Source organism: Zingiber officinale, chromosome 6B, assembly GCF_018446385.1.
Source record: "Zingiber officinale cultivar Zhangliang chromosome 6B, Zo_v1.1, whole genome shotgun sequence".
Taxonomy (NCBI): Eukaryota; Viridiplantae; Streptophyta; class Magnoliopsida; order Zingiberales; family Zingiberaceae; genus Zingiber; species Zingiber officinale.
The window spans coordinates 114,649,903-114,675,055 of record NC_055996.1 but is presented as its reverse complement, the minus strand read 5'-3'; the positions used below and the strand labels follow the sequence as shown (position 1 = coordinate 114,675,055).

The 25,153-nt window shown below is 39.2% G+C and overlaps 1 protein-coding gene across 1 annotated transcript; it reads right to left on the bottom strand.

Annotated features, from left to right (window-relative positions):
* Positions 1-20,889: 20,889 nt before the first annotated feature.
* LOC121989037 (probable inactive receptor kinase At1g48480) lies at positions 20,890-24,323 on the bottom strand. Its single transcript, XM_042542840.1, has 2 exons — positions 22,902-24,323; positions 20,890-21,897 (listed from the first exon to the last, which is right to left on the bottom strand). The coding sequence occupies exons 1-2, from the start codon at positions 24,217-24,219 to the stop codon at positions 21,326-21,328; spliced, it is 1,890 nt and encodes a 629-aa protein (XP_042398774.1). The 5' UTR covers positions 24,220-24,323; the 3' UTR covers positions 20,890-21,325.
* Positions 24,324-25,153: the final 830 nt, after the last annotated feature.

Genomic DNA, 25,153 nt, shown 5'->3' with positions numbered 1-25,153 from the left:
TGGGTATTGTATGCCCGGCCGAATGGCATGGGGTCTTCAGCATTGAGCATTTTGACTCGGATAGTTTACTTCCGTCCAAATGGTACGGGGCCTTCGATCCTTGTTGACGATGCTTTATATTTGTTTTCTTGATTTTTCATTTCTGCATTTCAAGTATTCAGTCGAAAAAAGTACACAGGATGATTTACATAGGCACACCTTTCACCCTGCCCGGTAAGGCTGGAAGTGGTTCGCGCTCCACGGCCTATCTAGCTGCCGACCTTCCTCATCTTCCAAATAATACGCACCCGAGCGGAGCTTCTCGATGATTTTGAAGGGACCTGGAATGACCTGGAATGACCTGGGAATGACGCGCCGGTTGTAGTTTTGCTTCATCCGCTGACGGTATGCCATCAGCCGAACGGACGCCTTTGCCCTCTCCTCTTCTACCAAATCCAGCTCCATGTTTCTCCGTTCGGCGTTGTCATCATCGTAGCTCTGGATCCGGGCGGACTCAACGCCGACTTCAACCGGAATGACGGCCTCGCCGCCATATACCAAATGGAACGGTGTGACTCCTGTCCCTTCTTTTGGCGTCATTCGGATGGCCCACAAGACGCTCGGCACTTCATCCGGCCAACTTCCTCCCAAATGGTCGAGCCGAGCGCGCAGAATACGGAGAATTTCCCGGTTGGCCACTTCAGCTTGACCGTTGCTCTGAGGATAGGCCACGGACGTGAAATGTTGCTCAATGTCGTAGCTTTTGCACCAATCCTCTAACATCTTCCCTGTGAACTGCCGCCCGTTGTCGGACACTAGTCGGCGAGGGATGCCGAACCGACAAATGATGTGTTGCTTGTTGCTCCGGCCGCTCGGCCGCTGCTTTCTGTTTTTGCTCCACAAGTTTGGCGGCCCTCATCTCGACCAGAGCGTCCAGTTCTTCTGTTGAAAGCGCCACCGTGTGTTGTCGTCCAGCCTCGTCCATCGTTTCCATTCGGATACAGGTGCGTTCCCACAGACGGCGCCAATTTGATCCTGTCCGAACCAGGAGTCAACAGACACTGGGCACGTGGCGCTCCCTGCTGGATCCTCGAGTGCTCCGGCGAACCTGCAGCAAAACCGAGCCAGGAGGGGTGCCCCGGCGACGGCCCTCCAACGCTCAAGTTAGGCGAGGAATAACAAAAAGGTGGCCTCAGGATGAAGACTTGCGTACCTCTGGTGAAGAAATAGAGACCTTATATAGACCTCTCGCAGGAGCCTGGGCGCGCTAATCAAAGCAATCACCTGCTTTCGACCATGCCCAGGTATGGGTCTGTCAGAAAGATGTCCATAAGGCCATACCGCTACTGTATCCACCTCTCCATGATGTGACGGCGAGATCCTCCATCGTGCACTTTTGTGTACGGCGTAATCATCAGACATGCCTTTGCTGACATCCCATATCCTGAGCCGAATGAATAGGCCACTCGGCTAACCCTCGTACCCTCGCCCTTATCCTGGCCGAACGGACCACCCGCTCGGCCCTTCGGTCTCAGCCGGGCAGACGCCCCGCTCGGCCATTCGGTTCTCCCGCCTTGGCGTCGAAAACCCAAGCCCATGGCTGGGTTATCTTTGGTTCCGCTCAGACCTACTCAACCACTCGGCGCGGCCATTAACCGCTTAGTCAACCCTTCATCTGTCTTCAAGCTGAGACCCTTTAGGAAGTGGATCCCCCAATCTTACCGCCGGATCAGTTAGTTTTGGAGGTGTCATCTATTCTAGAGCCTCCCCTGAATTATTGCCCTTTATTTTTGGTTTTTATTTATTGGTTTATGTATATTTCTTTTATAGTTATATTTAACTTCATGATATTCAGAATTTTGGTGGATTTTAAAATGTTTAGTTTTTGAATTTGTTGATTTAGATTTGTATTTAGGTTTTTGATTTGAATTATCTGATTTTAGATAGTATATTTTTTGTTTAGGTATATAGTATTGGTTAAGTCCTACTTGCGTGGTTAAGCATGCTTTCGGAACCCAAGCTTTTCTTGTTGGTTTGTGTTGGGTTATTAATGAATTAAATATTTTATTTGAACTTGACTTATAGCTAAGTCTGATTTTGTTGTAAATTGCTTTTTGATTATTTAAGATTAGATCTAAGTTCTTAGATCTTGTTGTAAATTCTTTTAACATATCTTTTAATTTGTTAATTCCTAATTTTAGTGTCAAATTTTCCTCCTCAAGTGTTAGATCTTGAGTTGGATTATTATTTGTAATTTGTTCCTTGAGGTTTTAATTCTCCTCAAGGAGCAATTTGTTTTCATTTTCTAATTTAACTAATTTATTATTCAAACACAAAATAATTTTAAAGAATTTTCGATTTAAGTTAAGATATACCTCTTCGGGACCTTTGGAAACGAGTACGGACTCGTGGCTCGATTCGGGTTTGGACTCGTCTTCTGATTCGCCTTCCGACTCAGCTTCGTAGGCCATTAGTGCAAGATGACTCTGGTGCTTCTGATCTTCGGCCTCCGATTCGTCCGAGGAGGTGTCGTCTCACGTCGCTTTGAGGGCCTTCTTTTTGGTCATCTTTGGTTTGTCGTTCTTCAATCTCGGGCACTCATTCTTGTAATGGCCCTTCTTGTTGCATCCGAAGCACGTCACATTCCTTGATTCTGTTGGAGAATTGATCTTCTAAAGGTCCTTCTTGCTAAAGCTCCTCTTCCTCCTGGTGAACATCTTCCTTACCAGGTTCACCAGGTGCTCTTCATCTTCAGAGTTCTGGTCAGAATCTTCTTCAGGTTCAGGCTTGTTCTTCTTTTCTTTGGAGGAACCTGCAAACAAAGCTATACTAGCTTTCTCAGATCTAGCGTTAGTTTGTTCGTGTAGTTCTAATTCACAAAAAAGTTCGTCTAATTTTAGTTTAGATAAATTTTTATAAATTTTGTAGGCATCCACGATGGATGCCCACAAACTATTGCGTGGAAATGCGTTTAACGCGTACCTTATCAGGTCTTTGTTTTCCATCTGGTGGCTTATCGCGTGAAGCCCGTTGAGGATATCTTTGATCCTCGTGTGAAGCTGACTTGTCGTTTCTCCTTCCTGCATTTTTATGTTAAATATTTTATTTAATAATAAATCATGTTTTGTTACCTTAGCGTCGTTGGTTCCTTCGTGCAGCTCGATTAGCTTGTCCCAGAATTCTTTCGCGTTCTGATGCGATCCTACTCGGTTCAGTTCTTCTCTCGTTAGTCCGCATTGTAGCGTGTTGATCGCCTTGTTCTCTGTCGACGCTTTCTTCTTTATGTCTGACGTCCATTGTTCTGGATCAAGAAGATTTCCAGAGTTATCAACTGGTGGTCTGTAGGCTTTTGTGACGATGAGCCATTGGTCGAAGTCCGTCTTCAGGTAGACCTCCATCCTTTTCTTCCAGTACGGAAAATCATCCCCGTTGAATAGGGGAGGACGCACCGTACTGAAGCTTTCGATTTGAGACATCCTGCACACAAGAGAATAGATAGACAAGCAAAGTCCCAAGACTTGGTCTTGGATTAGTAGTGCGGGAGGAACTAGAAATAATAGAGAAAAAAGGTTAAATTAGTGTTGCACCAATTTAGATTAACTGCAACGAGAAAATATTTCCAAAAAGGTAATAGTACTAGTTTAGAATTATGCGAAAAACTGAAAAGCTGAAAAAAAATAAAAAAATGTCACCCCCTTGTCTGACTAGTGGTTACACCAAATCAGAGCGGTACCTGCTCTGATACCACTTGTTGGATCGTAGACGTTCGATAGAGGGGGGTGAATATCGATTAAAAAAAATTATCGAGAATACGCAGCGGAATAAGTAAAGCGAAAAGGAAATGACACAAGTAATTTTTTACTTGGTTCGGAGTCTGTGTCGACTCCTACTCCAAGGCCCGCACATAAGGTGCTTTCGATGGGCAATCAATAATAATTCGAAATGTAGATTACAAAACAAGTACAGGAATTATTAGAGAATGAAAGAACCGACAATAAAAAATAATTACAAACAAACTAGCAATTTGTCGGAGAGCTTTTGCAGTGTCGTAGGAGCGCAGAAGAGCAGATCGTAAGTTGTTGTTGGAGCTCCGCCTTTGACCCTCCTTATATAGGAGGCTCGGGGCGCCTGGAACCTTCAAGGCGCCTTGACCATGACGTAGCCGACCCAACCAGGAGGCTCCACATGGCGGCGACGCGAAGGTGATAGAAGTTGCCTCCTGGCGCCCGGACCACCGGGCGCCCGGACCCAAGTTTTCCAACAGACTCCTTCCTGCAAGAAAAACTTTAGCCCAAGGCAATTATACCCTGCAACACAGATTGTTAGGATAGTTTTATAGATAAGAAAAATAGTAATTAGATTCCATCTCTCCGAGACCGGAATCTAGTCAAGATCTCGACTTAGAGTTCCGAGATGGTTTTAAGTCGGATCAGCGCCTAAGTTTCCTTCCCGGGAACGCGTCCTCATAGTCACTCCCCTCCAGTGACTTACCTCCACTTACCTGCCAGACGTCCGGTCAGCCCTTCGACCCGTCTGGAATTCGTGCCAGCTATCCGGTCAGCCCGTCGACCTAGCTGGACTTCGTGCCAAACGTCCGGTCAGCTCGTCGACCCGTTTGGACTTCGTGCCAGCTATCTGGTTGGCCCGTCGACCTAGCTAGGCTTCGTGCCAGACATTTGGTCAGCCCGTCGACCTATCTGGACTTCTCCTGCACACTCTGTCAGAGTGTTAGATCAACAGTAAAACTAACTTAACATATTTTGTCATTCATCAAAACCTGGGTTAGACCGTTAGTGTTAACCGCACCAACAACCTCCACCCCCTCTAAGTCTTGAGAACCAAAATTGATTTCTGGCTCTTCTGCTGCTGCCTTTCTACAACTGACGGCGTGACTTTCTTGTAGGGTCGTTGCGGGCCGGCTAGAAGGGGGGTTGGATAGCCTGCAAAAATAAAACACAACCCTTCCCGACTTTTCAAACTAACACTTGCATAAGAATATAAAAGCAATAAAACATAAAGGAAGAGGCATAAGATATTTAATTACTTGGTTACAACTGGAGAGGTTGTTAATCCAAGGAATAAAGCTCGCACTAGTATCTCATTCAGGTGGAGAAGCCTCTTACAGCAATGACGCACAAAACAAAGAAGCTAATCTATAAATTAGGTGCACAAGTGTAGAAAGAATGGATTCCAGTGATTGTTGAAAAGCTTCTGGACCAATGCTTTATTTATAGCCTTGGTCGGCGCGCCCTGAAGGATTCCGAGCGCCCTGGGGGTGATAAAACTTTATCCCCCAACATTTAGATCGCATTTGATGTGATCTAGTCAATATTCAAGGCTCCGGGCTAAACCTTAAACCCTAAACCCTAAACCATTCCGGGCACTAGGAATGGTTCCGGGCACTCGGAGCCCTAAAATCAACAGATGTTGACTTTTTCATCCGAGGACCTTTGCTCTGGTTCAATTCGCCTCGGTCTGGATCTTCAACTCCAGATCCGCTGCTTAGGTGATCTCGGCCATCCGGAAAAGGGCTCACCCGAACACAAGTTCCGGCCTTCTCGAGCAGGATTTCGCTCCGGCTCCTCGTCCCACGGAATCATCGCATGATTCCTTCGCATCCGTCAGCGTACTCATCCGCAGTCTTCGTCCCTCGGTGGCACCGAGCCCGTCGGCTCTCTCCCATGCTGACCTTCTCGCTAGCTGCGCCTCTTGCTCCCCGAGCAATCTTCCGCTCCGGCTTCTCGTCCCTCGGAACCACCGCACGCTTCCTTCTTGTCCGCCGGGGTACTCTTCCGCGGCACCTCATCCCTCGAACGCACCGAGCCCGTCGGCTCTCTCCTCGTGTCGTTCTTCTCGCTAGCCGCGTCTTTCGCTCAACTTCCTGTGCTCCTAAGCTCCTGTACACTTAGACACAAGGGTTAAAACAATATAGGACCTAACTTAACTTGTTGATCACACCAAAACAACCTTGGAGTTCCAACATTTCTAACTGCTGGTGTGCGATTTCTGAGCCTAGTTAGAGTCGCCACCGGTTGGTCCTCCTGTAATAATCCTAATGTTGCCCCAACGGCGTTGCTATAGTTTTCTTCCTCCCAAGCAGACGGACGTTCCCACTCAGCAGACGCCCAGGCAGGCCTTTAATAATCTCCATGCTGATGTGGTTGTCGGTGCTCTTTAGTTGCCAACCTCCTTTCTTCATGTCGTCCTCCCACTCATTGGTGATGGTGTCTATCAGGTGAGGGGATTGGCAGCGGAATCTCAATGAAGCTGCTCGGCAGGGCTTTGGTTTGAAACTGTAGCAATCTTTGGTGTTGTACGTTGTTGTACGATGATAAGAGCAGAAAGGCGGGGTCCACAGCTGGGGCTCGGTGAGCCTTGATAAACCCATATTTTATCGTGAATTGGTATCAAGTAATTACCAAATCCCTCTATGCTAATGAAGCATAGGGATGGTTCAAATCATCTCTCTCAAGGAATGTAAATGGTATTTAATGGACCTATGAACAATTTAATAGAATTGAGATTTTGGATTTTGTTGAGTTCTTAAAATACGGAAGAAAATAGCAAGACAATTATGAGACTAAATCTAATGCAATAAAAGGAATCCTATCTATCTCTTAATCATGAACCCACAATATATTGTCACTCTATGCTGTGGATTACACCATTAATAGATCTAAATGTATTGGAAACTAAACAAAGGCAAAACAAGAACAAACTGAACTCAATCAATTACTAAAAACAGAAGTTCGAATTCAGATAAACAGTGGCTGAATTCATCTCAAGAACCAAGCACAAACATCGGATCCTAATCTCTACTCAAGGAATTAGCCAACATTTAGATGAATTGAAGATAAGAAAATAGATCAAAAACTCTATCTAATTAAACTAATCCAAGTCTATAAAACTGAACAATAAAGGAAACAAAAACTTGGTTGGAAATTGCAAGAACAAAGATGCAAAAATTAGAGGAGGAAAATGATGAACTAAGGTGAGTTGGGAATCCCCAAGTACCCACTAATCTTGACAAAGATGTCAAGATCTTACTATTGGCGAAGAACTGATCAGCTCAGATATTCAAATACAGTGAACGAAATAGAAATCAGAATCCGAAAGATGAAACAGAAAGAAATGTTTCTCGCCATTTGGTTGTGGTTGGAGCTTCACAGGAAGATCGTCGGCTAGAAGGAGAGGAAATCGGCTCAAACCACCAGATTGCTCCGCTTCTCAACTTCGTCTTCTCTCGGAAATCGCGATAGAGTTGGAGATCATATGGTTGAAGTGGCATCGCCGGTGGTAGATAGGATGATGACCAGAGGAAGGGAAACGCCCTTGACCTCCATTGCTCGCCGGCGGTGGAAAGAATCGGGATCACCAAAGCAACTTGCGCCCCCCTTTGTTTTTGACGCGAGTGTCCCATAGCAACTTCACGAACAACCCACGCTATAGCTTCTTATCCCCTTTAAATTTGATCAAGATCTGAACGAACAGTGGAGATTCTCCGTATCTAGATCAACGGCTAGTTCATTTCTAATCTGGATCAAAATCTTCAAATCTTAATCTATGGTGATGATCTACTCTTTCTTAGGGCCAGATTATGCTGAATGGCCCAGATCTCCTCAGATCTTGATTGGATGGTCCAGGTTGGTTCTTGATTGGCTCTCCTCTATTAGCCCTACATTTGAGCCCAAATCTAGTCTAATCTGATCGAATCCTTGCCCTTTAATGCCTACAAAAGTCATATTCGAATATTGGCATCAAATATCGTAATTATGAGATAGTTTGCAATTAAGTCCAAGAATAAATGCAATTCGTGAAATGTGTAAATATGAGTTTAACCTATGAGAAGATCATAAAAGCATGCATTTATGAATCAAAATATTGTGACCAAATCATGGTTATCAAGCCTCCCCCACTCAACCTCCATATGTTGGATCGCATGGGTCCAGGGCTCTTGGTGCTACTATGCTACTCCCGCTCGAGACCTTTTGGTGGTTGATGTGCATGGGTCGATCGACCTTCTGAGACGGCGGTTGGCTCGGGGATTACTTCCTTCATTCGAGCCGCTTAAGCTTCTTCGAAGTTGATGTACTCAATAGCTCACCCGAGCATATGATTGAAGTCTGTCAAAGGCCTCTGGATGAGTGACCAAAAGAACTCACACTCTACAAGTCCTTAGGAGAAAGAGCTTATCAAGATCTCTAGTGTGGCTGATGGAACTTCCATAGTCACTTGCTTAAGCCTTTTGATATAGGCCTGCAATGCTTCCTTGGGTCTTTGCTTGACTGCAAATAGGTTGACATTTATCTTCTGATGGCAGTGACTTCTTGCAAAGTGTTGTAGGAAAGCTAATCAAAAATCTTTGAAGCTATGGATGGATCCAATCGGTAGCCTCTTGAACCATCTCTATGCTGATTTGAAGAGCGTGGTGAGGAACACCCGACACTTAACTCCATCGGTATATTGGTGGAGCATTGCCACATTATCAAATTTGATCAAATGATCTTCAGGGTCGGTTTCCCCCATGTATTCCCCGATCATCAAAGGACTATAATAGCGTGGCAGCTGATTGTCGTGAATCTCCTTGGAGAACTGCCAATTAATCCGCTTGGGAGAGGCATCAAGCTGAGGTTCTTTACCTTTTTGCTCATCCCAAACGGGTGTATCATCTGATGAGGAGCTGGGTGTTCGCTCCTCTCAGCCCTGCTCTTCTGACGGCGTACAGAATAACGTGCGATGGTAAGGGATGAGCGTATTCGGCTTGTCTCAGGAGATGTCGATCGACCTATTTCTTTGCTTCCGACCGGCCTGATCTTCTACTCAAGCTCTGGGTTCAGCGTGTTGGCCAGTTCCTAACGCGGAGGGGTCGTCCGCTCGACCGTCGGTTGCTATCTACTACTGCTCCATCATCTTCGCCACTCAGGCTTGTATCAGCAATTCCAAGTTTTCTTGTGTTAGTGTTAGTGTAGTAAGGCGTCTACCTTCCTCCATCTTTACGCTTCAGATTTATGTAAAGATTTCCACAGACGACGCCAAATATAATCCTGTCCGAAAACGAAGATGATGGTAAACTAGGGATGTGGATGGAAAGTTGACGAGATGAGGACTCCGTGTAAACCTGCAACATAGGAGGCACTAGTGCCTGGCTGGGAAGAGCTTCCCAGCGATGACCCTTTGATGTTCAAGTCAGTTTCTAGTGAGTAGAAAAATGGAGAACGGTAGCAAGAGCATGTGGAAAATAAAGTTGTCCATACCTTTACCGGTAGATGGGAACCTCCTTTCATAGTATCACAGTAGTGTGTGTGCACGTATCTCAAAGCATAGACATGTTTTCCTAGGCATCCTAAAAAATGACAAGTCAAAAAGTGTTCCTGACACCATTCCTTAAGCAGTCATGCAACTTTCTGATGTGATAGCCTGGAAGCTTATAAAGTATGATTTGTTTGTTGGACTTACTTTATTGCCAGTGGCACAAACTCCCAAAAGGATATGATGAGATAGCTAGTGGGCCCACATGCGACCAACCGGCCGCTGTTCAGCCGGGTAGTTCCTGTCCAGGTGTAATACACAGAACCATTGCCCTATTTTTCGTTTGGTTGTACTGTTGTTGAAGGGATGCCCTTTGTCTGATTGAACATGCCTCCCACCCGGAAGAAATGGCCTGGGGGAGTTGCTGCTTAGCTATCAACCTTAATTGCGGGCTTTCCCAAAGCAGTAATTTGGGCACAACTGGGCCACCGGGTTGTCACGCCCGACCAGACAAACGAGGTCGTTGCTCTGCTTAATTGGTTTGCTTCATGGGCGTTAGACTTTGACTGTTCTGACCTTGACCTTTACATCCACTACTATACATGTGGTTTGAGAAGACAATATCAATAGAATGGAGGATTCTAACTTCTATACATGAATATATAGAAGCATTTGTAACTGCTAGTTTTATAATGACTTGTTTGTAATGGCTATTTTTATGACGACTAATCTGTAACAACTAATTTTAAACTGACTACTTTTATAACGCCTAGTTTGTAATGATTATTTTAAAACCAGTTAATTTTAAACTAGCTCTTTAGTTGATAATAAATAGCCTAAAGCTCACCGAACATTCACTTTTTTTTTCTAATACTTATAGTATTATGTGCATCCATTCAAATGCTCATAGTATTCTAATGCTCACATCCAAATTATTTCTCATCATTCTGGGTAACTCATTTAAATATAAATAATATTAATATAGATAAAAATGAATTACATAAATGACATAAAAAATAACAAATTTTATAAAGATTATCTTAAAATCATCCACTACATATCATATTTCTTGTTAATATTTTCATAAAATTTAGAATGTAACTTTAGTTAATCTTATGTCATCTCACTAGTATCCTTCGTAAAGATTTCTTACTCCTTCATTGATATCTCATGATTTTGTATCTCAATTCGCTCTCTTTGTAATTTTCTTCTTTTTTTGGCCCCTTATTATTGAATTCCATGTCATCAATGTCTCAAGTTTTGAATTTTCCCTTCCTTTTCGCTGCCTTTTGCCCCATTGGATAAGTATGAACTTCACAATCATCCACGTTGATAGGAGCATCCAGATTGGATGAGGATGTGTGGCTCCTTGATTTTGAGGTCTTGGATTGCTAGCATATAACCAACTTTTTGTGAAACATATTTCTCACTGTCTCTTAAAACTCGCCAAATATGTTTATAGTTGAAAGACTTATTGCAATAATTTTCTTACCACATTTTATGTGCTCTCATGAGCACATCCTCATACTCCATCCGCTTTCACGATATATATAAAAGTTATTGGATATGACTATACGATCACCATCGGATGGAGCTTATAGAAATGTGATTTTAACTTCACCCAAGTCGCTCCACAAATTCATCGTGCCGATACTTGTTATAGTAATCTGTGATTTGTTTTCCTTAAATTTATTCCTTTTGATCATTAGTGATGATTGGATTAGTGTTAATATTGATCTATGCCTTTGTAAAGTGCATCTCTTCTTCCATTGATCACTTGGACCGTTTGATGTCACCCACACCAAACTTACTTTATTGCCCAACTTTAGAACCTCAGATGATGTTACTGATTTTCTGTTGGTCCAGATATGTCTATGCTAGCCCTCCTTGATTTTTCCAAAAGAATGAATAATAATTGTGGAGAAGAAATTTCATAAGAATGGGACGACATTATGAATTAGTTTGCCATGAATTGTTAATATGCAAGAAGATACATATAAAACGGAGGTTGAGGGGTATTCTTCTGATGAGCCGACAAGTTTTGAGAACTTTGAAAATTTGAAAAAAATTATGGAATGTATGAAATATTTGAAAAATTTTAGAGAATATTGAGAAAATTGTGTGGAAGTGAAAATTGAGAATATTGAATATCAGGACGATGGTGTGAACTTTGTGAAGCTACATTTTTAGAATTGAAAATAATTCTAAAAAATTTTCATAAGAGTAAAGGATGAAATTGATTAGAAAAAATAAGATAATAATAAGAATGGAATGACTTGATTGGATGTAAAATGAATGAAAAATTTACTATCAGCTGCAAACAGACCTCATTCTCCAGAAGAATCCATTAGAAAGTGTTGCAGGGCCATTCTGGCACTGGTACCAGTCTAAAATCAAAAGCTATTAATCTGAGAGGAATTCAACCGAGAAGGCAAGTTGATGCAGATCTTCATCATAGATTTTCACATCAAACTGCTACCTTGAGGGCGCAGTATTGAAGTTGGCAGTCAAGATGCAGTATTATATAATTTTAACTGGCACCATGATATTTGGGTAAATGTTGGATTAGATTGAAGGTTACTCGTAGTCTTCCCAAAGAATAAAAGGCCAACTACTTAACCTAATTAAGAAACTAGTTCAGAAATTTAGACAGTAGAATGGATAAAAATTGAGCATGACTATGAAGTAGCGAATTGGTCAGATAACTAAACATCCATGATAATAATTTGAGGAACAGCTTGGGTATCCATATATTTAACTAAACAATCACTGGAGTTTTAGTTATTTAATTGTAGAACTTTTCTATAGCCAAACAACATAAACTTTTAAGTGAATTCCAGACCATAGTTGTCAAAAAAGCTCTTAAGAGTTTTGGGGCTTAAAACGCAAGGCGAAGTACGGGCTTTTATGGAAAAAAATGTAATAAACAAAAGAACTATTAGACCTATTAAAAATCTTTAAAAATATCTTTGACAATTCAAATAACTATAAACAAAATATTTTTGATGAAGTTGTAGATTATTGAAAATCAAAAGTCTTTGAAAATATGATAGATGAAATATCAAATATCAAAATAATCATCTTTTTCATTTTCATGGTCAAAATCCACATCATCAACTTCATCGTTTGATTTGTATCCATCAGTATCTTCTATTTCAGTTTCTTCATCAAGATTAATTTCTTCTTCATTTACAAGACTAGTTTGAGCCGAAAATTACTTTCTTTTTGCTGATATAGATGATAATGATACCCCGTTTAAAGAAGATGTATTTTGAGATCGAAAGTCATATGCACTTTCACCAATCTCATATGCTCTTGCTACATCACTCCACAAATCTTCACCTTAATAGACAAAATCATTATCATTGTCTTTATTAATATCATCCAATTTGCCCAACAACCATTCATTACTATCATCTATCTCTGACAAAGTAATAGGATCAATATTATCTCACATGTCATATCTTCTCCTCAAAGCTCTATTGTACTTGATATATACCAACATTTAATTGTTGTTGAGACAACCTATTTCTTTTCTTAGAATGTATCTACAAAAAAAAATAAAAGTAAAAGGTTAAGTTCATAATATAAATTTTTAATATGTATTAAAAAAACTCTAACTTACATGTTCAAAAATACTCTAATTACGTTCACAACCTTAAGAAGAGCATGTGAGGTTTAAAATATTTATTGTAAATATTTTTAATTCAAACGTTGATGCACCATAAGGAGACCACCAATAAACTTGAAATTCAAAAACATATAAATTATAATATTAACTTTATTACCATAATATCATCCAATATTGATATTGCACAATATACTATTTATAAATTTACCTGGTGATTTTAAAGTTATTTGTCCGATAGTCATTGGCAAACCAAAAAGCCCTTCTGCTTTCTTGTATTTTTCTAATTGATTCGTGATCTTATCTTGTAAATTCTCACCTCTCACCAATCTAGATATGCACTTGTACAAACCCTCCACTTCTATATCATTTTCTATGTCAGGGTTTGAGTAAAAATATACTAGATTCAAGAAATATCCGGCTATGTGCAAAGGTCGATGGAGTTGAACGTTTCATCTTTTTGTCAATGAATTAAAAAATGCTACGATATTTCTCTTCATTATTGTTAAATGACGCAACGATAGCTTTTTTTTGCCTTGACCATTTACTCATAAATATAACCCACAGGAGACCTTTTTTCACCATTTATCCGCCGTAATACTTTCACTAATGGACCACCAACTTTTAATGAAAAAAACATATTTTTCCAAAAAGAAGATATCAATATCACTTCTGCTATACGTTTTCCTGCAACCTCTTTAGAAAATCAATTATTTGCCCAGTTTTTAGATGTAAACATTTTTCTCAGATTTGCTTGTTGTACATGAAACCACTTTAAAGTCAAAAAGGCGGTTGTGAAATGTGTCTTTGCAGTTCTTACCATGTCTCTCTGTCTAGTAGACTCTCTCATCATGCTCAATACTTGTAGTCTGTTGTAAATATAATCATTCACCATCAACGTCCGTTCATGCAATTTTTTGAGATGAGGAATTTTGAATATATCATCGAGTAATAAATCTAAATAATGAGCTACACAAGGAATCCAGTACAAGTGTGGAAATCAATTTTCCAAAATACGACTTGAAAAAACAAATACGTTTAGTTAAAAAAATTAAAAATATGATTCAATTATTAATTGAAAGTAACTCAAATTTAAAATATTACTTGCACTGACATTGTAGCTTGCATTATCTGTTATAATCTGAACTATATTTTTTTTCTCCAATGCGATACATAAATTTAGAAAGTAACTCAAACATCTTGTCGGTTATATGAGAATAGCCTGAAGCATCAACTGATTCAACAAATACACTTCCTTTGGGACCATTCATGAAAAAATTTATAAGAGTCCTACCCTTTTCATCTGTCCATCCATCTATCATGATTGTGCACCCAAACTTAGCATGATCCTCTTTATGGGATTTGAGAAGTGAGTTCGTATTTGTCAATTCCTTGTTCAAATACTTAACCCTCACTTCATGATATGATGGAGGTTTCATCCCCGATCCAAATTGTCTAATAGCTTCAATACATGACTCAAAAGAATCATTAACAGCATTGAAGGGAATTCCAGCATCATACATCGATCTTGCAAACTTCTCAACTGTAATATCTCTTAACTTCTTTTTATTTTCATCAAATTGTCTTTTGTCTTTTGCACATCTTTGTTTAACAATTTAATCAACATCTTTTATAAAATAAAGATTAATAGGTCCAATTTGTTTACACTTTTTAATACCTTGAACCATAGGATGGATGCTTGGATCGGATATTGGTCGTTTCCTTTTCACTTTAGTTTGATGATAATCTTCATGTTCTTCCAAATCAGCAATATCATCAGAATGAGTAATTTCATCCATTAGATTCTTCAAATTACTCTTTTTTTTTTTTTTTACATGAACTCTCTAATTCCTTCTTTAACATACTCTGAACATTTCATATAAGTTTTTACATTTCTATTACCCAACTAAATGTATCTTGTGCCAATAAATTCCGCCATTTATTATTTTACCACAAAAAATACAACCGATAATATTTGAATTTTTAGGATCTGAACATGTTGTATAATTCTAAGCGATATCCTTTCGAGTTGATGAAATTATTGTATAAATTTGACATGGTTAAGAATCAAAATAGCTGAAAATAAAATCAATAATAATCAATCAATAAATAAAATATAAAAATGAAAAAAATATAATTATAGAATATAAATCTGAATTAAAGTTTATTAGATTTTTAAATTTAAAATATATTTTTTTAATATATTTAAATTTAATTAATAAAATTTATCAGATTTTTTATTTTAAATATATATTTTATATATTTAAACTTTAAATATGATTTACTGATTTATTTGAATTAATAAAAAATTTATTTTTTATAATTTTAAATATATTTTGTATATATTTAAATCTGATTTATATAAATTAATTAATTTTTTATATTTAAAATATATATTTTTATATATTTAAATCTAATTACTAAAATTTATCAGATTTTTATATTTTAAATATATTTTATGTATTTAAATTTTAAATCTGATTTATTGATTTATTTTTAAATTTTAAATATTTTTATATATTTAAATCAGATTTATATAAAGTAATTAGTTTTTTATATTTAAAATATATTTTTTATAAATTTTAAATCTGATTTATATTAATTAATAAATTTTATTAAAATTTTAAATTTAAATATAATTTTATATATTTTATTGAGATAATTTAATTATACTTTATAAAAATCTATTCGAAATATCCCGTTTAAATGGGGAGTTCTTTAATTTAATTAAATTTTAAAAAAAAAATATTTTAAAAAATGTACAGTAACCCACGCGACCGCGACGCCCTGGCGACACCGGAAGTGTCGTGAGATGCTATCGACATCGTCGAAGGAGTCCGGCGACGCTACCGGTGGCACCGGAGGCGTCCGATGGCACCGGAGGCATCCGACGCCGCTTTCAGCGCCATTGGAGGTGTCTTGCGATGCTGTCAGTGGCACCGGAGGCGTCTGACACCGCTTTCAGCACCGTTAGAGGTGTCCTGCGACGCCTCCAATGCCGCCAGAAGCATCTCGTGACACGTCCCATGGAGCTAGAAGAGTCCCGTCACGCGTCCTACGACGCCGGAAGCATTGTCGTACGTCTTCGGTGACGCCGAAAGCATCTCGTGGCTGCACGTGTTAGATTATATAATCTATTAGAATTATTTGTTATAGCCTTGAGGATAATTTGGTCTTTTACCTTTTCAGTTTAGGATTTAAATATAGTCTTTTACCTTTTCAGTTTATGGTTTAGATTTTGTCTTGTAATTAACTATATAAGGCCTTGTACTCTTTATTTCTTAATTTAATTTGGATTCAATAATATGGCTAGTTTTTCCCTTCTCTTATTTTTTACATGGTATCAGAGCGATTTCCCTTCTTTGACCTAATTTTTTCTGCCGCCCCCTGTTATTGCTTCATGTTGTCGCTGCTGTCTCCTATTGCTGCTATTGATTTATACGCCGACATCTATTTTCTATTGATTGCATCGACGTCCTATGTTGTCGATTTCTACATTTGAAATCCTTTTCTGTCTCAGATTCTTTGTGTGACCACGGGTCGTCCTGATATCAGTTTTTGCAGATCATACAAATATCCTTACAGTTTGGTTATTCTGAGAATTATTTGCTCTGTCATTATGCCTAGTTGTGCAGATGCTTTATGAAAATATGATTTATATTTGTTTGAGCAGTTTCAACAGTTCCTTGCTTCACAGCACTCTGCTAAATCAGCTTCCTCTCATATAGGTTTGTCGTCGTCTGGTATTTTAGGTATATCTTCATCCTTATGGATTTTGGATTCTGGTGTCTCTCATCATATGTCATCCAATTTGTCATCTTTTGTTTCTTTTTCTCCCAGTTCATCTATATCTATTGTGACTGCTGATGGTACTCCTATGCCATTAGTAGGTGTTGGTTCAATTGTTACATTTTCTTTATCTCTTACTAATATTTATTATATTCCGAGTCTTACTTTAAATCTTGTTTCTATTAGTCAATTATGTGAGTCTGGATACCTAGTCTCTTTTTCTTCATCCAATTGTTATGTTCAGGACCCGTAATCTCAGAGGATAATTGGGACAGGCCATAGGCAAGGAAGACTCTGTATTTTAGATCAACTCAAATTACCAGAAGTTGTAGCTTCGAGTGTGGATTTATCGTCTTTTCATCTAAATCATTCATCTTCTGATTTTTATTTATGGCACTCTCGCTTAGGTCATGTTTCAGCGTCTCGTTTGCAGTTTTTAGCCTCTACAGGAGCATTAGGACCTTTAAAAAGTTCTGATATTTCTGATTGTAGTGGTTGTAAACTGGCCAAATTTTCTGCCTTACCATTTTCTAAAAGTCTTTCTTTTTCTTCTGCTCCATTTGATCTTATCCATTCTGATGTGTGGGGACCCTCTCCTATTCCTACAAAAGGGGGGTCAAGGTATTATGTTTCATTTATTGATGATTGCACTCGTTACTCTTGGGTCTATCTTATGAAACACAAGTCTGATTATCTTACAATTTTCAAACAACTTTAGAGCTCTTGTGAAAACTCAACATTCTAGTGTCATAAAGTATTTTCGTTGTGATTTGGGGGGTGAATACACTTCGAATTAATTTTCACATTTACTTGCTTCTGATGGCACTATTCATCAAACCCCGTGTACAGATACTCCTGAACAAAATGGCGTGGCTGAACGAAAACATAGACATCTTGTTGAAACAACCTGTTCATTTTTATTGTCTGCTAGTGTTCCTAGTGCCTTTTAGGGGGAAGCAATCCTTACTGTTGCTCATGTCATTAATAGAATTCCAACATCACACAATTCAGGTTTGTCACCTTTTGAAAAATTGTATAGGTATGCTCCTGTCTATTCTTCTTTACATGTTTTTGGTTGTACTTGCTTTGTCCTTTGTCCACATGCAGAGCGTAATAAGTTAGTCTCTCGGTCTGCTCTTTATGTCTTTCTGGGTTACCGTGTTAGTCAAAAAGGATATCGTTGCTTTGATCCCATTAGTCAAAAATTGTATGTCTCTCGTCATGTTGTGTTTCTTGAGCATATTTCATTCTTTTCTATTCCGGCTAGTTCGCATAATATGACAAAGTCAGATCTGCTTTGCATTGATCCTTTCAATACTGATACTGAGGAAGATTCACCCACAAATCCTACTAGTAGTTCAACTGAATCTGGTACTTTGGTTCCCGAGATATCCGCTCCACATGTTCCTCCTTCTACTACTACCCAATTATCTCCTGAGGTTGCGGATGATCCTTCTGTCCACCATCGTCAATCCACTCGTGTTTGTAAGTCTACTAAATTACCGGATTTTGCTTACTCTTGTTATTCTCATTCTTTTGCTTCATTTGTTGCATCTATTCATTGTCTTTCTGAGTCTGAGTCCTATAGAGAAGCTGTTTGTAATCCACTTTGGCAGAATGCTATGGTTGAGGAACTAACTGCTTTGCATCAGAGTCATACATGGGATATGGTTCAATTACCACCAGGAAAACATACTATTGGTTCTCGTTGGGTATATAAGATCAAAACTAAATATGATGGATCTATCGAATGATACAAAGATCGTCTTGTTACTAAAGGATATTCTCAAGAGTATGACATAGATTATGAAGAAACATTTGCACCTGTTGCAAAAATGGCAACTGTTTGTACTCTGATTGATGTTGCTTCTGTTTGTCGATGGAGAATATCTCAGATGGATGTCAAGAATGCATTTCTAAATGGTGATCTTCATGAATAAGTTTATATGACATCTCCTCCTGGTATTTCACACAAACCTGGTGAAGTTTGCAGGCTTCGTAAAGCGCTTTATGGTCTCAAACAAGCACCTCGTGCTTGGTTTGAAAAGTTCTCTACAGTGATTAATTCGTTTGGTTTTCATCCTAGTAATCATGATTCAGCATTGTTTATCAGATGTACGAGTGCAGGTCGTATTCTTTTATCATTATATATTGATGACATGATTATTACTGGTGATGATTCTGATGGAATTGCTTCCTTGAAGTCTGAGTTGACTCATTGTTTTGCTATGAAAGACTTGGGTATACTACGCTACTTTCTGGGCATTGAGGTTGCTTATTCCCCGAAAGGTTATCTTTTATCTCAGTCAAAGTATATATCTGACCTGTTTGAGTGTGCTCGTCTTACTAATAATAGAGTTGTTGATACTCCTATTGAGACTAATGCTCGATATTCTCCATCTGATGGCTCACCTTTGTCGGATCCTAATTTGTACAGAACTATTGTTGGAAGCTTAGTTTATCTCACCGTGGCTCGTCCAGATATTGCGTATGTTGTTCATGTGGTTAGTCAATTTGTTGCTGCACCAACTACAGTTCATTGGGCTGCTGTTCTTCGTATTCTCAGATATCTTCGGGGCACTCAATTTCAAAGCATTTTATTTCCTTCTACGTCATCTCTTGAGCTGCGTGCATACTCTAATGCGGATTCGGCTGGTGATCCTACGGATCGTAAATCTACCACTGGCTTCTGTGTTTTTCTTGGTGATTCCCTCATTTCTTGGAAGAGTAAAAAGTAAGATGTTATTTCTAGATCTTCCACAGAAGATGAGTATCGTGCCATGACGTCAACTACTTGTGAGATAGTTTGGTTGCGTTGGTTGCTTGCGGATATGTGTATCTCTCTTCATCAACCTACTCCGTTATATTGTGATAATCAGAGTGCTATTCAAATTACGTGCAATTCAATTTTTCATGAGCGAACGAAACATATTGAAATTGATTGTCACATTACTCGTCACCATCTTCAGATTGGCACTATCACATTGCCTTTTGTTTCTTCAAAGTTGCAGATTGCTGATATGTTTACCAAGGCTCATTCCGCTTCGCGCTTCCGATTTTTATCTGATAAACTCTCAATGCTTCTGGCTGTAGCATCGTGAGTTTGAGGGGGGATGTTAGATTATATAATTTAGATTATATAATCTATTAGAATTATTTGTTATAGCCTTGAGGACAATTTAGTCTTTTACCTTTTCAATTTAGGATTTAGATATAGTCTTTTACCTTTTCAGTTTATGGTTTAGATTTTTTTCTTGTAATTAATTATATAAGGCCTTGTACTATTTATTTCTTAATTTAATTTGGATTCAATAATATGGCTAGTTTTTCTCTTCTTTTATTTTTTACAGCACGATGGTGGGATACTCATGGGATGTCGAAGACATTGGAAAAATTCATAGATAACATAATAACAGAAGAGATGAAGCACTTATCTAAAAGAGGTGATCGAGAAGCACGGATGACGAAAGGGAGACGAAGAGACACCGACAATTTGAAATAGATGAAAATTAAAAAATTTTAGGACTTTAAACTTAATAAAAAAATAAATAAATAAACAAAAAGAAACGATCACTTCACTTTTGCGCGAAGCATGGCGAAATTCATGCTTCCTGAAGTCTTACGCTTCCGAGTTCTCAAAAGCATGATACTTACACCTCATGTTTAAACGAGAGAAGTGATCGCTTTTTACAATTATATTCGAGATAATATCCGGTGAAAGCAAGTATTTCATTAAATTCAGTGCACGAGTTCTGTTTACCAGACTACGAGCCTGTTCTTAAGTATTTTTCTGGACTTAAATCCCTTATTCAGATTATTTTGATGCCTATTTTTGATAGCTAGGAGAAAAGGGGCGAATTGTCAGTAGATAACAAAAACAAAGAAAATAAAGTTTAAAAACAACAGTTCTCACAAGTTTAGAGTAACAAAGTTAGATCAAAGAAACACATAATGCATCTGCTAACACAAATACCTATGCTATCTAAAAAACCAAGAGGACAAAAAACCCAAAACTTCATTGTAGGTGGCCTTTTGCTCTATCAATTATATTCTAGTCACGAGACACCACATTATATTTGACATTGCAATTAAATTTTATTTGTACCAAAAAAATCCATCACCGTCTATTCTCGTTTATTATGCATCAAAAGTTTATCGTGTACTCGTATTGATGCGCTTCATGAACCCAGAGCATTATCTCAATTAAACAGCAAACACTTTCCATCAAACATACTGGCAAAGAATGAAGTAAGCTGATTAACGATGCATATAATATAATTTGTCAAAGCCACAGTGGAACGATATAACAGGAGGCATTTCAGTAAAATAACTGACTAGGAGCACTCCTAGCATATGAAGCCAAACCAAAAGACCCCAAATAACAAAAGGAATCGGGAATAATTACATGAATCAGCATTCCAACATCATCACAATCTAAGAGCGTGTTGATAGAAGCAGATAGAGAGAAAATCAGGAACATTCTGCCTAATCACACGAAGTAAAGAAAAATAACTTCATCTTAAGCTCACTGGAATAAAAAACTAGAACAGCATCTAGGCCACATTTCATGTTTCATGTTCATAGAAAAGACCTAGGATTCAGTCTTTTGAGGATCATCCCTCCTTGATTATTAGTCACTGCTAACTTCTATGCTGTTGTTGCTGTTATGTTGCTCTCGGCTTAGGATTTAAGTCTTGATGTCTGAATTACCTTCATGCGGGTAACAACCTCAGTCATTGAAGGTCGTTTATCAGGATGTTGAGCAGTGCAGTCCACAGCAAGCTGAAGAAACTGCACCATATCCTCCTCCAGGGTTTGGTACCTCAGCAGCTCAGGATCAAACACCTCAGTTGCCCACTCCTCAGGCACAATTGACTGGACCCACCTTGGGAGATCAATGCCTTCGTCATTGAGGGCTTGGGCAGGGGCCTTCCCTGAGAGCAGCTCCATTAGTAGCACGCCAAAGCTGTACACATCGGCCTTTTGAGAAATCATGCGAGCATCAGTGACCTCTGGCGCACGGTAACCCACAATGCGGGTAGAAGAGGATGATGGACCTGCAAGAAGAGCGAGGCCATGGTCGGACACATGGGCTTCAAAGGACTTGGTGAGCAGGACATTGGAGGACTTAATATTGCCATGCGAAGTAGAAGATCCAGTTGATTGAATGTATTCAATGCCATAGGCTGCTGCAAGGGCAATACCGGTTCTTGTCTCCCAGCTGAGAGGTGTTCTGCCAGATACCCTGTAACCTACAAAATTGTTCCAGTAATGAAGGGATCAGAAAAGGTCAGCAAAGTCGGACAGTATAGGAGAAACATCTGATAAATTCAGCTTAAAACAAGTTTGCATATAAACCAATCGAAATCTTAAAGACATGCACAACTTGGATTAACATACCTGAAGATTATGAAAAGAGCACTCAAACAAAATGCAGGACTTTATTTAGGTTTACATAGGAATCCAGGACTAAGAAAATGCAGGACTTTTAATGTGCATAAATCATTCTGATAAAAGGTAGCTGAAAAAATAGTACCTGTGGACTCCATGTCTTTAACATCATATTCTTTCCAAAATGATTCAGGTCCATTACCAAAAAGAACCACAAGTATTAACAAACAGTTATCAATTTTAATCATATCAACAGAAGCAAAATCCAAAAATCATGCTTTTCAATTTTGATCTTATACCAATTGATTACCTTAACTCAATTGCCTAAAATCAGAAAATAAAAATACCATGATTGAAATGCAAAAAACAAAAAATAATCACAAAATAAATCTCCTAGAAACTAATCTACGTAAAGGAAATTCTCCCACATATTCATTTTATAATAATCTACATCAACCAATAAAAATCATATTTATCCAGTAAATCTAAAGAAACAGAATCTAGAAATGAATTTTTGAACTGATATTAGCGGCAAAACAACTACAAACAGTAAAATAACATACGTTGACACATTGTAAAGACTAAAGCATGAATAATTGCGCGACTGAAGTGCATACTTGAAAACCTTGCCTTCTATCAGATCAAGAGACAAGTACAGATAGATAATGAACAATCACAGGGAGAGCGCAATGCCCCAATCCAAAATATAGGGGAAAAGAGCAGGAGAAATAACCACAGTTGCTCAGCACAAGCAATGCAGCATGCCTTTTCAGTTAGAAGAACAATTATCTATAAGTGAAAATGAAGCGCATTGTCGATGAAATGATTAGTTCTGATTTAAGAAGGGTAGAAAATAAGTGATTACCATGCAAGAGAGCTGATAGGCTTCCCAGGGGCATATAATCATACACCAGTAGCTTCTCATCCTTGCTGTAGTAGTACGCCCGTAGCGGCACTAAGTTGGGGTGGTCGATCGCCCCAATGACCTCCACCTTCTCACGGAAGTCCTCCTCTGTCAAAGTCACATCTTTTAGCCTCTTCACCGCCACTGTTATCCCCATCTCCAGCACCGCCTTGTATGTCGTCCCAAACGTCCCCTTTCCCAGCACCTCTGCCGATGCCCTCAGCAAATCCTCTAGATCGAATGTTGCCCTAGCACCGCTGAAGAAGACCAGCTTTTTCCCCCCTGCAATTGCCGCAGTTGGTGCCGGTCGAATGTTTGCCTGGCTGCTCCCTCCGACTTGGTTGTCCTGTTCTGACGCTGATACGGCCTCCTCTGGCTGCTTTACCCTCGTCTCAACCGCCTCCAGCGAACTCGTCCTGTTCTTGCCACTCCTACGGCAGAGTAGTATCAACAATATGAGGAGAATCAGGATGAAGGCCGCAGACCCGATTGCGATCCCAGCGATGGCGCCTCCCGAAAGCTTGTTCTTTCCCTTTCCAGCCCCGCCACCATTATCACGCCCAGCAGCACCGAGGGCAGCGGATGGAGGAATATCGCTTAGACACGGCTGAAGCGGTCTTCCGCAGAGCCCTGTGGACAAGAATGCGCTCGAAGGAAACGTGCGAAACCTTGAGGGAATTGTTGCTTTCAGCGGATTGAACGACACATTGAACTGTGAGAGGTTGGGTAGGTCGAGAGGAGGAATGCTTCCACTGAGCCGGTTGTTCTCTAAGTAAAGGGTTCGAAGCCGAGTAAGGTTGTTGAGTTCTTGCGGGATTTCTCCCGAAAGCTGGTTGCCGGCGAGGTTGAACCGGATGAGGTTCCTGACCGAGCCGAGAGCAGGAGGGATATTACCGGAGAACCGATTATGCTGCAGGTAGAGATTGCGGAGCTCAGGGAGTCCGGGGAGGTCGAACGGTAGGACGCCAGAGAGCGCATTGTAGCGGAGGCTAAGGGTGCGGAGAGCTGAGAGGTTTCGGACAGCGGCGACCGGGATGGGGCCGATGAGGCCGACGCCGGGCAGCCGTAGTGCCGTGACGCGGCCGGAGCCGCACTCGACGCCCTGCCACGTGCAAGGGGAGCGCGACGCGTTCCATGTAAGGACGGAGCGGCCGACTGCGGCGCGGAGGGCAAGCAGAGCGGCGCCGTCGGCCGCCAGATCCGGCGCTCCGCCAGGCCACAATGACGTAAGAAGGAAGAAAGAGAAGGCGGCGAGGAAGAGGAATCGCTTGGAAGCCATGCGGCCCGGAGGCTACTGCTAGCAGTAAATGCTATGTCCCTCACATGCTTTACTCTCACGCCCTCCTTCCCTTCCCTGTCCTACAATAAAACCCTAGAACTCAGCTAGCTAGTCCACCAAAGAAATCCGGTGGTAAATATATTTGGAAGTACGGATTAAACAAAAATTCAACAAGTTTTGACCATAGATAAGTTCCTAAATATTTAAATAACATTTCGTAATTTTAAAATTAATAAATTACATATTTACTTTTTATTTTATTCTGGTCCTCAAATTAATTTGACTAAAAAATAAATAAATCTATTTATTTTTTCCAATCAAATCAATTTAATTATGTTTTGACTAGAATGATAAATTTATATTCATTCCGTTCATCTAGCTCTATTGATTATAAATATACTATTAAATATCAATTTAATTTAATATATCGATAATAATAATTTTTTAAATATAAATTAATTTTTCAAACATATTCATATTTTAAAAATCATTATTTTTAATATATTAAGTCAAATTTATATTTATTAATATTTTTACAATAGAGATAACTAGACAAATATATAGGAACTGGTTTAATATCATTTTAAGATCTCTAAGTCTATCAATCAATTTTAATCAAAATCGGCTAATAAATTTTTTCAAACACACAAAGAAATCAATTTGAATGGAAAAAAAAATAGTCGACTGATTTTTTTTTCAATCAAATTGATTTGAAGACGAGGATAAAATTGAATGTAGGTACGTGATTTAATAATTTTAAAATACGTAATTTGAATATTTTGAAAATTTATCTTTGATAAAAAGCTAAAAATTCGAAGAGACTCTACACTAAGGGGGTCTTTGGTTAAATGATGGGAATGACTATGGGTATGAGTTTGATAGTAAGATGGAATGGGAATAGGAATGGAAATGAAACCCATCAAGTTATATGAGT